General features: G+C 41.4%; 1 protein-coding gene across 1 annotated transcript in view; it reads right to left on the reverse strand.

The window, feature by feature from the left end:
- Nucleotides 1–17,907, reverse strand: part of unc5db (unc-5 netrin receptor Db) — a 235,336-nt gene extending 217,429 nt beyond the window's left edge. Inside the window, exon 1 of the mRNA XM_036598580.1 lies at nucleotides 17,619–17,907. Within this exon, the coding sequence (XP_036454473.1) occupies nucleotides 17,619–17,712 (94 nt within the window). The 5' untranslated portion in view covers nucleotides 17,713–17,907. The remainder of the gene's footprint in view (nucleotides 1–17,618) is intronic.
- Nucleotides 17,908–18,917: the final 1,010 nt, after the last annotated feature.

The raw sequence follows: 18,917 nt of genomic DNA on the forward strand, positions 1-18,917 counted from the left end.
GATTCTATATAAAACCATTTTCTTTACTAAAGAACGCTTGTAGAATCATAATTTTTGTGCAGTAGTGTTGTTACAAATATTCATATTAATATTAGTTTGTTTTGAGACAGAGATTGCAAAATAATACACATTGTGAAATAGTCCCAGATTAAAATGGTATGGCACCAAACATACTGACGTAAATTGGAATACACTGCTGTAAAATAACACACAGTGGGCCTCATTCACCAACCGTTCTTAAGAAGAAATTTCTTCTCAAAACCCACTTATGGGACTCCCGAGTGGCACAACCGTCTAAGCTTTGGCCGTATCATTAGGAGATCATGAGTTCGATCCCTGGTGATGCTACAGCCATCCGTGGCCGCGAGTCCAAGAGAGCACAATTAGCCTCGCACTCTGGGTGGGTAGGATGGCCCCCCCATCTCCCCCATCACTCAGTACGATGTTGGTCAGCGCAGGCGTCTGTTAGCTGACGTAACAGATCTGGTGGGTGGCACTTTCCTCTGAGTGCGTTCCCAGGTCTTGCAGGAAGCTGTGTTAGCCTTCACCCTTCTAGCGTTGATAGTATCGTGTGACTGGGGGAGTCCTAACTAGTGGGTGGAACTGGAAACGACCAAAATGGGGGGCGGGGCAACTGGGGGAAAAAAAAAAACACGCAGTTTTCACAAAGGTTCTGACATTCACCAATGTTCTCCTATTTGCGATTTGTTTTCAGGTAAGAAAAGAATCTACACTCGAGCACAAAGTTGCAAAGAATTCCGTGGTTTAAAAACACGTCATTAATCTGACGTACACTTTTTCCCAAGACCTTTCTCAAGAACAAATCTAAGAAAAAACCTAAATTATTATTGGTGAATTAATCCCAATGATCCTAAAAGAGATAACAGCAAAATCAAGAAAAAGGTGCACAGCACTCAAAACCATTTACTCAAGTTCATCTGTTTTCTAATAAAACTTCACCTAAGTGTTAATTATGTTTTCACCAGGCACTGCTGTCTTGTTTTGGATATTGGACTCTCACCAAAGCTCATAAAAGCATTTCATTTTTCTTTCTGCATCAGATATGTGCAAAAACCAAGAGTTCACAAACTCTGTCACAACTGTACCACACCTCGCATTTGATCAGACCTAACAGCGCAGAGCTATCCTCTACAGCTTAGACGAGAGAGACAGACAAGCAGGCAGGCAGACAGACTGTTTTCTTATGCAGAGCAGGCCTTGTTAAATTATCTGAGATTAGCATAGTGTTAAGCACATAGTCGATGCAATTAGTTTTGGGCCAGTGTTCGTCAAGGTCTGCACAATAATTTAATGATTTTCTTACATGAAGCAGCATCAGGACCGACAGATAGATCCTGCTGCCTGGAAATAAGCTGGGTATAATGACAATGATAATCTGGAACCACACATGAGTGCAAGTGATTGAGAATGATATGCATATCTTCCTGCTTAAACCATCTACTTACCTGTAACCTATTAAAAAAGTTACCTGGAATTAAGTTTGTTGTAATTAACGCTGTCAAATTGCTGCCAATCATCTCACAGAAGTCGAACTTTCAGAATCTTGAAGTCTTTCTTAAATTGGAATACCAATATTTATTCATGAGGTCACATGAAGGGCAAAGATGAAGCAGAACACATTCCAGGCAGCTGAAGAAGCCGACCTATACGCCGAGTCAAAATAACCCGAGAGCCGGGTGACATATTTATTTCATTTAGATCCTCCTGCTGTGTTTGACAGTGTTAGCGTCGGTAATACTTGCAATGGAACTTAATCACCAGCCAGCAGAGCAAGGCTAATTTTTCTCCGCTACCTACACCTACATCTCCTACCGGGAGCAGAAGAATGCTTTAATTGGTGGTCCAAAGGTGGATGCAGTCAGGCTGAGGAATGGTGCAGCTCTGTCATAGATCAGCAAAGCCAGACTTTAATGACTTGTAAGCTCACAAATTTCCAAGCTTACCACAAAGAAGTCTCAAAATAGCTGGCAAAGTCATAAATACAAGTGCCAGACAATCTATTCTCTAAAACCACATGAACTTGGCAGGCCGAGCTTGCAAACAATGTGGTCTACAAGGTATTCTTAATATCAGTGAATGATTGTAATATTAAACCTGCCTGTAGTGAATATTTCATATTGCTGTTGTTCTGTTATTGTTTTGCTAGTCGGTGTCGACCAGAAGAGGGTGGGTTCCCCTTTTGAGTCTTGGTTCCTCTCAAGGTTTCTTCCTCTTGGTCTTTGGGAGTTTGTCTTTGTCACTGACACCCTCGGCTCCTTTGGGCAGTGGACCTAGATTTCGTGTAAAACTGCTTTGTGACAACATCCGTTACAAAAGCACAATATTAATAAATCGCTGTTGGTGGAACAAAACCTTGTATCTCCATGAGAACTTTTCAGGAGAAGAAATACTTTTAAGGTAAGTCAATGGAATCAGATTTTTTTCCAAGTAATTTTGGGTCGTTTCTTTTGGTCCATTCATCATGAAATTCAGACACAATATATAGAACCACGGGTACTTTCAGAAACTGAAAAACGACAAAAATGAAGACAAGGTTTTGTTCCGACACGAGCGAAATACTGAATTGGCTTCAACTGAATTTAATAGACAAGCCCTATCAGTCAGCAAACAATCGACTTTGTCTATCACTGCTTATGCATAGATACATATTTTTCATTTAACAATGATGTTATGATCTGACAAGGATGATAAAATGCACCATTTAGAATTTTGAAGAGGGAGTTCACCAATTCATGATGTCACATAAAGGAAGATAACATGGTTAAATTACCGTTTCCCTGTCCTGGCTCCGCCCTCTCCCGTCTCTACCCCATCATGCCTCGGTTTCACCCTGTTTCCTCCCCAGTCCCGCCTCGCCATTAGTGTCCTCACCTGTGAGTAATCATTTCCAGCAGCTGTGTCTTGTTCTGTTCCTCTTATTTCCTATTTCACTGTGCTTTAAATTGGTCTCTTGCCTCTCTGTATGAGTTTGTTTTCAGGTATTGTCGGTACTTCCAACAAACCTAAGGGGGGAAGACAAGCTTATTCATCAACTTTAACACAAGCACAACTTAATCATGTAAGCCTACATTTCTATTTCACGAGGGAAGACATCTAGCGCATTCAAGGCTGCAGCCCAGCTTATCTGTTAAACAAGCACGACCGCAGTAAAGAAAAAAAGTAGTGACTTGCATGGCTATAAAGTGTTTTATAGCCAGATATCATATAGGGTTTGGAAAACAAAGTAAAAGAAAGATTATGGTACAAACATGACTTACTTTTGTGCATCTTATAGATGAGAACAGCACCTTTTCTGAAATTTATATTGTCTAACTTGACGGCCATCACAATGGATGCTGTTGTTATCCAGCTCAAGTCTTGACATTGTGACGAAAACACAAAGTTCAACTGACAACTGCAATAAGGCACGACACTGTGTATTTATAGATTAGAAGAGCTCATTTAAGATCCAAAAGGTTCAGTCACATCTCCTCAAAGATCCTGTCTGACACTTCCTAGAGTCTGTGAAGAAAAAGATGACATTTTAAAAGGTGGAAGGGTATATTTAGTGGGAATCAATTAGCAACACTGTACGTCAATCCACTGCACTGGCTGAAAGAAAGAAACTGTATAATAGTTGGCCTTTGAGTATCTCAGTGCTATTTTACTGTCTCTGTGAACTATGTTTACATACACATTAGGGGTGGGCAATAAAACAATACTCACTATCTATCTTATGGGTCGATGGGTTATATATCTTATGGGTCCCAGCCCTCATTGAGCGGAAGGCAGGAAAAACCCTGGACAGGCCGCCAGTCCATCACAGGGCAGACACACAATGGGAAAAAATGCAAACTCCACACAGAAAGGACCCTGGTTGCCCGGCCGGGGAATTGAACCCAGGCCCTTCATGCTATGAAGTAACAGCGCTACCCACCGTGACACACAATACACTTTTATGACCATTTCAGTGACAAACTACATGTTTCATTCGTGAACTATGCCGGCCAAAACTGTATGTTATGTAACTGTAAGTCCACTTGACCCCAAGCCTGGACAGGCATGCAGACATTTTTGTTGCTACATTGTGTACAGGAATGTCACAGACCAACACATGCCAAGAACAAGTATGTCAAAGCATTGTTAGTTGGACAATAACATGAAATACTCACTGAAAGGACTGCTGAGAAAACAGGACGTGTTACAGTATTTTTCTGGTCAGGAAACGAATAACTACAAAAGAGATCATGGTCCAGAAAGCCCTGATTTGCTCTACCCAGGAAAAGGGCCTCCTGTGACCTTTACTATTCTAATCAGAGTCCTCTGTGGTTGTACAGTAGCCGCGAACATAACGACTTTGACTGTGCTCAGTATCAATCTCCTGTTCCTTTATTGCTACAAAACAAGCTCTCAGATTAATGGTTCCCTTTTAATATTTAATAGCTGGACTGCAGTTTACATTTCTGCCTGACTGCTTTCAATGAAGTGCTTACTCTGGGCAGCATAAATATTTCAAAGTACCCCATTAATTATTTGAACCCTGAATGCGCAATCAATGTGTTTCCATTAATTATGCTTTATTCAAAATTCATATTTGCCTGCCCACTCATTGAGATATTTACACAAACAAATGATACTGTTAAACAACCATGCCTGCATTATTGATGCTAAGGCTCATGTGTGGTTAATAAAATGCCACAGCAATTAGCAACACCATTTAGGCCAATGCTGGATCTGAGCTAACAATGTGATGCCTGTCTGGTGAACATCTTGTATTTCGAAGCTAAACTCGAACCTTAAACAACCGAGTCCAAAGACAAACCACTGCGTAAAGCCACAGGCGTAGGCCACTCAGTGGTCTCCACATTAGCTTTTGTTGTGCTGGCGCTTGCCCCTGGACTGAAGGCAGCTTTTATTACTCAGTAAGGTACTGGATCATGCATGCAGACAAGGAGCAGGTTGAGTATGCACTACACTACCATCAGATAGATGACTTGTCTTTGTATGTCGCCTTCCCCTGTTTGCATGCCATTAAATCACTGCGATCGCGAAGAGCAACATGAAGGACACAGGACACGTGTGCAGTCGGCGTAGGCGTCCGCCAGACCCTTGATATATTATTCACTAATAAATTGAAAAATGTTCTTACTATTATTGTTCTAATATTCTAATTACAGATGATAATTACAACCAATAGCATGCTGCGCCAATTATCCTCATGCACACTAATTGTCTGTCACGGAATGAAAAATTAATCAATGATCCATCTTTAGAGTTTTAACCTTACGGTCAACACATTTTACATATCAATTATAGTGTTAACCTGTTTTTAAATGCAATAAATGGTCAGTTATTGGTATTGCATGGCTATGGCTGAGTAATTCCTTAGGGGTGCATCCCTAATCATGACTCGAACATTAGTTTCCTTTCATATTTCTGCACATAATGCTTTCCAACCCATTATTACTACAACCTCCATTCCAGCTAGACACATCTAGTCCCGGGAAAATTACTGCAGTCCTGCTTTGCTTTTGTCCTCTTCCAGTTCTCTGACTCCTAAATGCAGCTTCAAAAGCTTAGGAATTAGCATGACCTGCAGAGTAGGTGTGGGTTAAACCAACAAAGCTGCACCTCAGCATCCGCAGAGACGGTACGAGAGGGGTGTGATGTCAGTGAGAGGCGGGCCCAGCCTACTGTAAGCCGCGCTCATGGCACCTTTGACCCCGCTACAAAACAAAAGGGCAGCGAAGATCGAAACTTGGAAACAACAGAAACGAGGAGGAGAAAATACCTTGAGGCTAAGCAAAAAGAAAAATAAAGAAAAACACAAAAGGCGAGAATTTCTATCCCCCTAGCAAATAGGAGACGGGTAGGGTATGTAAAACAGACGAGTTGTAGGAGATATAGGAGGTCATAGGCACCACTCGGGGGGGCTTCCAGAAAGAAGGAAAATCAAACAAACAACACTGGAAAAAAAGACCAAAAATCAATGAATGGCATAATGATCAAAGTTTTACACCCCCCACACACTTAACGCCTCTTTTGAACTGCTGTTATCCAACCCTACACAATCCCACTGGAGCAGTGCGGTACAGTAAGCACACTAGTCAGAAAAAGCATGATTCAGTCTCGAGTAAACGGACATAACCACACAGAAAAGACAGATTGAGTAAAGTACGCCAGGATCTATACTGCACAAACATGTCTGGATTACGTGGACTTTAATAATTACAGACTAACTGCATGTTTTTGACTCTCTCTCTCATTCACACGTCCTGGCCTTGCCTTTCGTTCTCTCTCTCTCTCTCTGTAGAAGCTTGCAAACACAGCTTAGCATCCATATGCTGAACACAGACAGAGAGATTGAGCAGGTGACGGAGGGCTTGATGCAGTCTGTTCAGATTCTTGCCGAAGCTTATGCAACACTCCTCGTCCTTGTCCTTCAGTGCTTTTCCAGCTGAAACAAGGTAACAGTACGGTTCCAGCATGCTTGAAATTCATTATTTAAAAATACTACGGTTGTCAGTGTGTTGATCATATTGTTAATCAAATAACTTCCCAATTATTTTAACAGTTAATCATGTTTTAAAAATGGCAAACAACAAAAATGGGCTTAGATTAACAATTACAAACCATACAGAGCCTTTCCAAGATTACACAGTGGTTTACTTGGCAAAAAAAACTAGGAAATATTTAGTTAGACTTCATTTCCATTATGTGGGAAAAAATGCATATATAATACTGTGTAAAAGACAGAGAGTAAATTTCCAGTCAAAATGGCCATTTATTACGTTATTCATTTTTCAGTGTCAAGACCAAAAGCATAAAACTTCAACAACTAAATATAATTTTTTTTTCAGTATCTAGTGTGTCCATCCTTTGCTTTTATTACAGCTTTCATTCTTTTCTGGAGACTTGCTTACAGTTCTTCAAAGAAACCTGCAGCCACACCTCCAAAGTTCAGTCTTAAGGCCTCCAAAGTTCAGTCTTAAGGCTTCTTACACAGTTCTAACTGGCAACATTTGAGTTCAGAATACTGCCACCATTTAAGGTGGAACGGGGAAATTCAAACAAGAAGCTGGCGAAAAGAAAGCCAACTTCAGCCTCGTCCTCTTGTAAACCTGTGCTTAATACTAGTTAGTATTACTGAATAACAGACTTAGCATCTTACATTTAGGAGATATTCATTGCTTATTTAACAAATGCGCGTTTCACAGTGAAATATTAGCGTGTCTGCCAAAGCCGAAGCTCCTCAAAGTTGTCCACCTTTGTTTTATGGCATACCTCTTTTCTATCATCCAATCAGAGGCTTTGTCACGTAGTGTCTTCGTCCGCCCAGCTGCCATTTATGTGACACGGCAAACAAAGCCTCCGCGCAACGTCTGCAGTTGTTCGTTTTCTCTGCAATTACATCACATTGTTCGCTGAAGTCAGGCGAATAATCCCAAGCACATTCAATGATGTTGAGGTCTGGACTCTGGGGTGGTCAGTCCATTGTTCAGCTTCTTTGTTTGATGTGTCCGTCTCCTTTTCTCAGTGAGGCTTCTTGACAGTGACACATCCTTTCAGACCCATAGCGCTGAGTCGTCTTCTCACAGTGGAAGGATGGACAGAAACACCTGTGGATGTTTTCAGATCTGAAGCAGCTTGATTTTCTCCTCTCTCTCAAAGATGAAAGCTTTAAGTGCTGTTTATCTGAAGGGGGCAGTTTTGTTGGGTCTACCAGGTGTTGCAGGTGGGTGTTAGGAATCATTTCTTTTCCTTTGACTTTCTCCTTCCTTATGCAAGTGGATTATCTTATACTTTAAATGTAATGGCCGTTTGATTGAAAATTAAATAAAACGAGGTTGGAGTTTTGCACATTACTGTAAATCAAAATGCCCATCAGGCTCTGTTTCTCATTTTAAGAGCGAACATTAAGAGATTGAAAAATATGCATTATTATCATGTAAAATACTAACCAATCACTGCCAGTTCATGGAGTAGGCAGTTTTTCAATGATTTTTTAAATGGAGAAATCATATTTAATCGATTAATCATGACAGCCTGAAAATGTAAACACAAAGCCCTCTGAATGATTGACCTAAAAACATTCTAAAACAAGAAGTACTCACAGTTTGGGACTAGACTCAGTGAGAGTAAATGTTGCTGAAATGTTGCGGCACATTAAATTATATATTAAACCTTCTTTGTCCCTTTTTCTGGTGTGATTGCAAGAGTCTGAAATGTAGTAAAGATACGGAACAAAGAAATACGTCAACGTAAACAAGAAGAGAAACCCTCAGGCCGTTTTCCCTGTTCACTTTTATGACACGTGTATAAACCAAGTTACGGGAGGATGGCAAGTTTTCACAGAGCCGTAAATAACGCAGCAGGACGCGAGCGAGTAAATCTGAGATGCTTCGTGCCCGTCTGACTAAAGAGGAGCCAGTTGTAAAGCAGCCTTGTAAACAGCTCATCTGCTGGGCACCATCTGTACACATGGATATGGTAAAAGTTACCTGGTGAAAACGTGTTCTGAGCCTTTACTGTGGGCTTTACTGTGGACACAACTGAGTTGAGTCGATCATCAGTGCCTTAGATGCCTCAGTTGTTAAGTCAGCAGGTTGAGCCCAAATTCAGGCTTGGCTGTACATGCGTGTTTATGATTATGTCTTAGTCAAGGGCTGTGCTGAGAGGTGTCAATAAAATTTAACATTGTGTTATTTTCCAAGTATATGAGATGATATTTAAGCAATAAAAAGTTAACTTCCGTGCTTCCTGTTCTAAAACAATGTCTTAAAATCTGACGTAGCTTGTTTCAGTAGGACTGTTTTCTTCTCTTACAATTACACCAAATTAATGTACTAATAAATGTTACTAGACAGTATCGTGAGGCAGGATTTCTTGCTTAGCCAGCTCACTTTAAATTTAGTTCAATCTAAGCCTTGATTTTCCGTTTCACAGCAGTAGATCCCTTTTTGCCGGGATACGCTGCCATGGAAAATTATGCTGAGGGCAGGTTAGGTTCAAGACTATAGATTGTAAACAGTTCGTGGACCAATCAGGGCATTATCCCCAATTCTATCAGAGGCAGAACCCTCTCTGGTTGAAGGCGATAAAGCAAAAACATCACATCATGATACTTGAAGACATTTTCACTATACCCAATATGGATCATTTGGACAAAGAGATCCAATGTACTAGTGCTGCCACACTTTTATTTAAAATAATTTCTTGTTCTTCTGTGCCGAAAAATAAGCTACTTGACACGTCCTTATGTTTCACACGACTGAGTAAAAATCAATACATTTGTACACCAACACTGATATAGACAATTTATCACCATGCACTAGTGAAGGCCAGATAAATTAGGCAGATAAACTAATGCATGCAGACTCACAAAACATGACAGACAAAAATGAGAAAGAAAGGGGGGGGGGGGGGGCACTTGCTGCTGATTTGATCATAACAAATCATCTTACAGTAGAACATTTTACCAAGGACAAAAACAACGTTGCTAAGCACGAGACAATGAAACGTCTCCCCCAGGGCTGTAATATCTAAATGAGGTGGTTTCCAGCGACACTGCTGTAAATCAAACTCTGTGTAGAGTGAAGGTTGCAGTCATTCTCTATCAGTCTGTCTGTCTGTCTCTCTTTCTCTCACACTCTCCGCTGGAAAAAAAAAAACGCAACGCTGTGACGGCTGCCTCTCTATATCATCTCGTCATATTTCATAATCTGGATCAAAGAAGCAGCACTGGACAGGCCGGATGCTGGCCTTTTCCTCTTACGGCTCGGTTTCAAATAAGATGCAACAGATTTACTAAAACAGACAGATAAATGGGTGGGTAGATGAGTGGGTAGGTAGGTGGGTAAATGGATGGACAGACAGATAGACGGACAGACAGACAGACAGCGCTGGAGAGTTATTGGCACCAATGATAAACATGAGCAAATAAGAAAAATGACTTTGTTGTTTCTCAGCTTGAGCCCAAAATGAACATATGAAACACATTTAATGTTATTCAGAAAAAAAAGCACATTAACAACCGTAGTTACATTTATGAACATAGGATTATTTGCATCCCTAAAAATAATTAAACAGTTTCAAACAACCAGAGTTGTGACAAACTTGCCTGGAAGAAAATAGGGGATGGGTATTGTTATTGTTTTATCTATACCGATATCGATACCAATACTGCTTACCGATACTTATACTTATCAATCCTCTTATAGGTACTACTGGTCCATAATTTGGTGCAAAAAACAAAGACATGACATAAAAATATGTGAAAATATTAACAACCATAAGTAATACAAAATTAGTAACCCCTGGTTATCAGAACAGCTCACACTAAGCTCAAACTTAGGCTGCCTAGCATTTAGCAATTTATGCTGTGCTAGCTATTGGTCAACAAATTATAATTCAGTGCAGACACAGCTTAATACTACTACTTCCCCCAGATAAGCTGATTTAGGCTATCAGAACATCGTAATTACCCTTTTAATGCTGGCAAAACTTTCTGATACGGACATTTAGACTATCAACTTATCCCTCCTGCAGTTTACGCTCAAGTTGGCTTCCATTCCACCTTAAATGAGGCAGCACTTATTATTACGTCTGAGGCACCAGTTAAGATGGATGGGAAAAAAACTTCAGCTTCGTAGTTTTAATTCTGGTAGCATTTTGGATAAGGTGACTTAAGCTATCAAAATATCACATCCAGAGTTTTACGCAGGAAACTACCTATAAATATGCAAAACGGTGGGAGATTTCGACAAGGTAACACTGGGAGGCTTCACTGAAGACGTAGGTGCAGGGGCTGCTTTGCTAAAGCAAACACGCTGCAGTGTTTCTGGTTTGTAGAATGCTGTATTTGTAAGTGTTTCATTAAGTTTGCTCGTGTTTCCCTCTACCATTTTCAATGTACTGCATTTATCTTCATTACCGTTGCATTTAATAAAGTGAGCTCACACTTTTGAACGTCTGACCCTTTCAGCCTGTCACAAAGCACAGAATGACAGTCGGCATTCGAAATGGCAAAGACAGTCGGAGGCATGTGAATGCTTTCGTCACACGGAGCAGAGCCCCCCTCCTGCTGATCCAGTCTAGTACCGACAATATGAAAATGCCCGCTGTGTAGAATGAATTAAGGTTACACAAATACCGATAGCAGCACTGTTTGTCCAGGAGCTTATCGATATTTCAGAACTGACCAGTCAGAAACCAGTACCAATTTAGTACCAGTTATCGATACCCATCCCTGAGAGAGCATGAAGAGGCAAAACGTTCTCCACAGTTGTGCCAGCAAACTACTTCTCAGAAAAAAAAAGTCTGTCACAAAACCACAAATGTAAGTGTATAAAGTGCAAAGAGAAACTTTGAGAACATGGCTTTTTTGGGTATTCTTTTTCATTGCATAGCTGTTCCTCACATGAAGGCTATAAGAGCAGAGGGTAGTGTGGACGGAAGGATGGATAGATAGATAGAAAAAAAAGAACATCTTGTGAGTAACAGTGTTTTGCTTCAGTGGTAACTGTCTGAGGTTGGAACAATTCAACTGTAGTACACAACGTTTGGCTCTTATGTATTCTTATGTAACAGATAGAAGTTGTAGCTGTGTGCCATTAAGAATTCTAAATTTATTGGCAACATAATACAGACTATAGCCTCCTCTAAATGAATGTAATGGCTGTAATTCAACCTGTGTTTCTGCACCTTACAAAAAGATTTTCCCTTTGAATGACATGGTCACCTACAGCAAGTAATTCTGTACCGCCTTTAATTAGTCCCCTGTGTAAGCATACTTCACTTCCCTTTGAGGACACACACACACACAAACACACACACACACACACACACACACACACACACACAGAGCGTCCTCTACTGTGCAACGTTCCTCATATTTTCCTTATCGATTTTCACACTCAATTAGATTTTTTTCCTCTTCCAGTGGGTTGTAATCATCTTCAATAGCCTTGGGAAGGGCAGGGGAAAGACTGAGGCCAACAGCCGAAGGGCAGAGCGAAAGGGAAAAGACAAAGGCGGGCAAACTGATGCAGTCTGTCACAGTTCCATCAAACACTGCTGCATCTCTGCTGCACTCAAGAGACGTTGCATGTCATATCCACGACTGAGACTCAAAGTGCTTATGATAGGCCTGCACGATGTGGATGAAATTCCACCCTACAATTACATTTCTACGTACGAATAATAATATATTAAACACACATCAGTAAATTCTTGATGTGGAGTGGTGAAAGACTGACCTACATTATTCACGTTTGCTGGATCATGTAAATGCCCTGATTACTCAAAACCCATTTTGAGTGTCAGGATGTTTATGGCGCATAATAAAAACATTTAGCGATTGGTTAGCACATTGCAGCCTTCTGCAACATCAGCACTGCCAAGACCAATATGGCGATAACAATTAACATACAATACATTCCACCTTAGCTCATGAGGAATCTTTCAAACATGATTATTACATTCTATAAGTTTCACGATGAAACAAAATGTCACATATTTCAGTTCTCAGTTCGTAGATGTTTTTAATATGAATCTGTCAAAATCAGACTGCTCCAAACAAGCAATCAGACAGTTTATTATTCTGATTTTGATCAATCCGTGTGGCAATTTTTATAAAATTCTGTAACTGAATGCTGCTGCTACATTAACAGTATCTGGGAAATAAATGTGTCTTTGTTTGTAAATACACCATATATTGTTTGAATAAAGGCAAGTTTAAATCAAATTAAATCAATTTGGAACACTACAGAGAAGAACATGGTATACAGCCTGCCCTAACTTGATGCAGGAGAATAATTTAGTGCTTTACATGTGGTATAGTGTTAATTGTGAAATGAAAAATAAGTTTTGTTACATTAATAACATAATAAGAGCTCAAAAGGCTGCGATGGCAGCGGGTTGGGGTGGGGGGGTTACGGAGCTGGGGGGGGGGCGGGGTTTGTGGTTCCCTGGTGGGCTTCTAGAACCGCAATACAAGAACATGGACCACTGTATTGAGGTTTCAGTCTTGGTTTCAGAATCATTACACCCCTATAACTACAACAGGTCATAATGAGTCGAGGTTTGGAAATATTTAATCAAACACAAGTACAAAATCAATACTTATACATAACTATATTATATGTTGTTGTATTTGTTCTAATATTAGCCAGATCTAATATTTGTTCTAATATAATACCAGATAAATATGATTTAAGTCAAATTTTCTTATATGCCTACACCTTTTCCAGTGTTGTATATCAAAATGGGTAGTATACCTGTGCATGACTCATTGAATGAATCAGCCTCTGACTTTCATTGTAGCACTTTATCTAATTAGCTTCCCATTCAAATAACATATTTTTTTTGTTTAAACTAAAATGCCAGATTGGCCCTCTAAAAAGCAAATAACGTTATTTACACCGAGCAGGCATAACATTATGACCACCTCCTTGTTTCTACGCTCACTGTCCATTTTATCAGCTCCACTTACTATATAGGTGCACTTTGTAGTTCTACAATTACAGACTGTAGTCCATCTGTTTCTCTGCATACTTTGTTAGTCCCCTTTTACCCTGTTCTTCAGTGGTCAGGACCCCCATGGACCCTCACAGAGCAGTGACACTGACATGGTGGTGGTGTGTTAGTGTGTGTTGTGCTGGTCTGAGTGTATCAGACACAGCAGTGCTGCTGTCCACTCACTGTCCACTGTATTAGACGCACCTGTGTTGTTGGTCCACCCTGTAGATGTAAAGCCAGAGATGATAGCTCATCTCTTGCTGTACAGTATGAGCTAATCATCCTCTAGTCCTTCATTGATGGTCACAGGATGCTGCCCACAGGACGCTGTTGGCTGGATATTTTTGATTGGTGGACTATTCTCAGTCCAGCAGTGACACTGAGGTGTTTAAAAAATTCCAGCAGCACTGCTGTGTCTGATCCACTCAGACCAGCCCAACACACACTAACACACCACCACCACGTCAGTGTTACTGCAGTGCTGAGAATGATCCACCACCCAAATAGTACCTGCTCTGGGAGGGTTCATGGGGGTCCTGACCACTGAAGAACAGGGTAAAAGGGGGCTATAATGTTATGCCTGATCAGTGTATATTGCAGCTATTAGAAAGTTCTGGAAATGTGTTCCACTTCAGGTTTTTTAAAAAAGCCAAAGAAATCAGTCGATTTTGCTGTAAAGAAATCAGAACCAGAATCCATGCTTGGTGGAATCCAAGCTTTTAAGACGTTCTAGAGCATCTGTGTGTGTTTAAGCTAGAGTGAGTGTGAACGACTACACAGATGGAGATGAATGGGAGTCAGCTCTCCCTGCTGCACATGATGGAGTGCTGGGACTGGGAGATGCCACCCTCCACTCTAATGACTGCTGTGAACTAAAACTTATTTAACCATAGACGACACTAATGGCTTCACTCTCATGGCTTCAGTTAATGAAATGTAAAACAATGGAGTCTTTATCTCCCCTAACGCAACTGATAAGACGATGACCTGTGGCCAGGCTCTGTAACACGCTTCTATGCAAATCCTTCCTCACTGTAAAAATATCGCCATTTGTACCAAGCCATGGACAAAGAGGTCTAACACCGAATGGGGGTCATTTAAAAGAGCGCTATACTATTCTTAGCTCATCCACGAGCGCAGAGATGACTAATCGTCCGGGTTACAACACCCATATCCATCATCATCATTCACCAGCAAGGCGGCGATAAGGCCTGTAAACCCACTTGTAGGTCATACGTCCGTGTCCAGATTTATTCCTCCATTCGTACAGCAGGGCTCTGCATAAATGAAAGTCATTGTTACGCAGGGAAAACAGCCTAACACGTATATTACCCGCCATTAGGGGCTAAATGACAGCGATTCCAGGTAGATCGCTCCTCCAAGAAACAAGGAGGCGGTGCTTTTATTACCAGCACCGTTACAGTATTTCATCTGTGAATGTTTAGTCGTTTGGTTTCATTTAAATGTAAATTTGAGCAGAGAGCCTCAGCGCATGGCCGCCGCGCTCGCAGACCAGAGCGGATGATGGATTCTCTTATGGGTCTGGAAACAACGCAGCCTCCTTGCTGAAAGCACCCAGTTCGACCTTCGCCAGCTCCTTCTTCCCAATATCACCATCTTAAATATTGACAGTAGTGGAAACTACACAATTTCCATGCTTAAATTTGCCCATCATTTTTCAGTCAGGGGGAAAAAAACATCATAAACCTACACCTACACTGCAGTGATGGTAAGATGTCCTTGAGGAAGTGTTGTTTTTTTGTCTCAAGTATGTAAGAGTATCAATGGAAAGTGAACTAAAAACCTTGTTATAAAACAGTCAGAAAATCTGACTGGCTGAGCTGTGCTGAGCACCAACTGAATTCTGTATTATAATGTGTCTTCACGTTCTTCGCATGGACTACTGGCATCAGTACTAAACAGCCTACATAAGAACTCCTTAACAACTCGAACTCGGCTGATCAATTAGGCAGGCAAACAGACTCCTTTATTAAAATTCTTCGTTATGCTTTGAACTGAACTATTTACTAAAGGATTTGCTGTAAAACTAACATACAAAGTAAAGAATGTGTTACTTAAATGTCCTAAAAGCTTCAAATGTCTGTGTTTTTGGTAGATGTAGATAAGCAGTTTGGGAAAAATGAATGTTTAGCATGTGGAAATCACACAGAATATCATGCATAAATTAAGCATTATTTCAGAGGTGGTAACTTGATAAAGTTTCTGTATTAAACAATGACAAAAATGTAAAAAAATGAAATTAAATCACTGTGATATATATGATCGGTGGCTGAAAGTCCTCATTCAGTGATCCATGGCTGCTTGTCAACAATATCATACTCTGAACTACACTTCTTGGCGTAAAGATTGTTTATTGTGATTTCTATTCATAATAATTTGAATTCTTTTAAGGACCATCTGTGTATCATGATACTGCAAGTTGTTGCCACCTTTTGACTGGCTTATTGTTTTAATAAGGGACATGTAAAGTGAGGGTAAACAGGACAAGATGCTAATCAGAAGTGCTGGACTGTGCTACAATTACTCGTCTTCCCTAAAGTCAGATTTAGCCACTTATACAGGCTTGTTATGCTAAAAAGTGGAGCATTTAGCCTTAGGCAGAGCAGAGCAGGTCAAAGTCAGAGTTTAGGCCTAATATACTTCTATGTCTGTAATGCAGACGGTCAAGAAACTTATATTACCACCTCCTGGAAACATTCATGGCTACATGCAAGTGAGCCTAGTGGTCCACTGTTGATTGTTCTGTTCAGGCCAAGGCTGAGCCAGGCAACCTGTCCATCTATTACTCAACTCACAGATTCACCTACAGCAGTATAAAGGCTATCCATTGCGTGCCAAAAGGAGGTGAAGTGGGGGGCCTGGGATTGTAAAGAAGCCTTTTAAAGTTTCCCCAGGGCCCCACCAGGCTCACTGCTCGCTAAAAGCAGCGTGTCCATGGAGTGGACATCTCGGTTGCGTGAGCCCTCGCATGAGTTGCATGCCGGGTAAAGAGGCCACACTTAAATGGTGGCGTCTGGAGGGTACAGCACAGCATTGGAGCAGCCAGCCTTGCTGCTCTGGACGAAGCAGAGCTTTGGTAATGATGCTTCAGATGTTTTACTCCAAGTAGCAGCGTGTGGTGCACGCTGAGTAAAAAGGAAACCGCTGTAGTGGAACAGCTGCAAAGGCTGCAATCCATCCAGTGCATGCACGCAGTGACAAAATATCAAAGACAGAAGGACCGGGTCAACGTCCATGGTAATTGTGCACCGTCCAGGAGAGCTAATTAAAAAAATGCCTTTGGGCTTTGCATACTGAGTGAGGCTGGCCAGGAGGAGACGTACCATGAGAAACAGTCCAGCTCCAACTCTTGTTTGCTTTGCAACAAAAGCTGCACGCAGAACTTTATTTCTAGAAGCATCAATGGAAAAAGAGCACAGCTGGGGCTCTGGCACCAGTGGTCCCGAGACCATGAGGAGGGCAGGACGCTGATTCATCATACAATGAAGCCCCTTTACGCATTGCTGTGGATGGAGCAACCCTGGTGGGAGTGATTCCACCGCATTGGTCGCCTGTTGCATCTATCTATGGGAATTTGAGATTATTACGACAGTGATGTTCAGGTGGGAGCTTAATCACTCTTGCTTTCAAAGGGACGTGTGAATAACGTTTATAGAGGGTTAGACTGGATATTCAGTCATTTCAGTGTATTTTGGAAGTGACTAGTTAACGGACGACGATTCGAATTTTCCGTTCCACCTTAAACGGCGCAGCAGTTACGTTCTGGCGAACGTACAAGCAGAATGGAACTGATTCGTTATTTAAGGTGGACCGGAAAATTAGAATTAGAAGCTGGCGAATTGAAAAAAAAGCTTAACTTCAGTCTTGTTCGTGGACCAAAACTACCAACACAGACTCCATATCTACAAACTAGAGTGCAAACTTGCCTCAGTTCTCACTCTTCTGTGGCGAACCGGAGCTCCCAGTAAGCTGAAACCCGTCCAAAACGACGGCTCAGCTGACAAACCCTGGCAGTCGTGGCCATTTCTGTTAGTAAATGTTGTTAAATGCGTTATTTACTGTTAAAACTCTGTTCTTACCTCGGCCGCTGGCACATCCGGTGCTGAGGAGGAGAACCAGGACGAGGTCCAAACAGCAGCAGCAGCGTCCGTTAGTCGGAGTTAACCTCAGCATTTCGGCGTTCTGTACCTCACGCGCGTTCGCCGTGAACCATTCCTGTTTATTTATCTTCTTCGGGCGGTTAAGAAACGGTCTCCAAAAGCGGGTCTCTCTTCTGCAGTCCGGCTTCGCAGACTGGAGCCGCGACTGTCGCCGACATCTCTTCACTTCGCAACTTCAGTCTCCTCAGAAGTACGTTAGAAACTGCGCTCTCGTCCCGGTTAGACTGCCTCGCTTTCCAGCCCTCCGTTACTTTCAAATGTCACGCGTTCGCGAGCCCAGTCCAGCCAATCGTGGATCGAGGTGGGCGGGGCGTGAGGGAGGCTGTAGCTGAGGCAGCCAATGGCGCGCCGCGGTGGGCGGGGCGATGGGCGACCGTTACAGCCTGACTCGTGTGTGTGGTGTGCAACAGAGATGGAAAGTTCGATTCGGTTTGCCGAACCGACTCTTTCAAACTGTCCGATTAAACGATTCACTGAATCGCAACTTTGGGCTCATCTCTTTGGATTCAACGAGTCGGTCTGATTTGTGCTACTTAAAGGGACATTCCACCGATTTTCCCAAAATTCTACATAATTAAATTGTTGCGATGTGAACAGGGTCATTCAGGGTGGTTTGGTGTGAAACGCTCTGTTCTAGAGAAACATGCAGAGTCAGAATTGTTCTCAACGGTGGTGATAGGAACCAGACGTCCACCTTTAAAAGCTGCCTCACAGAAAGTTATTACATAAAATGGTTATAAATATGCGGACTGATGTGTGACACGTTGTTTTATGATAGTTTTATGATCAAGTTTAGGCTTAAAACGTGTTTAAATCTATTTATTTTAATCTATTCATGGCGGAGGGATACATGCAGGGTGTTGAAAGGCAAAATAGTCCCCTAAGAATAGTTCTTTTTTTTTCAGATTCATGATTATTTCACCATCATAAACATTACATATAAAACTCAGAAGACACATGTAGGTTCACTGGTGGTTTTAGATAGTGAATAAACTGGCTTTATTATATTTATTGTATATATAATACTGGCTTTGTGTTGTAGATGGTGACTCCTGGTTCCTATCACCACCACTGTAAAGAGATCTGAGTCTCTACAATCAACCATTTCACACCAAACCGCTCTGAATGACTCTGTTTACATCTCAAACACTGAATTATTGTGAAAATTTGAAAAAATTGGTGGAATTCCCCCTTAACTCCCTCTTAAACAAACTAAAA

The sequence above is a fragment of the Colossoma macropomum genome, unplaced genomic scaffold, assembly GCF_904425465.1.
Source record: "Colossoma macropomum unplaced genomic scaffold, Colossoma_macropomum, whole genome shotgun sequence".
Lineage (NCBI taxonomy): Eukaryota > Metazoa > Chordata > Actinopteri > Characiformes > Serrasalmidae > Colossoma > Colossoma macropomum.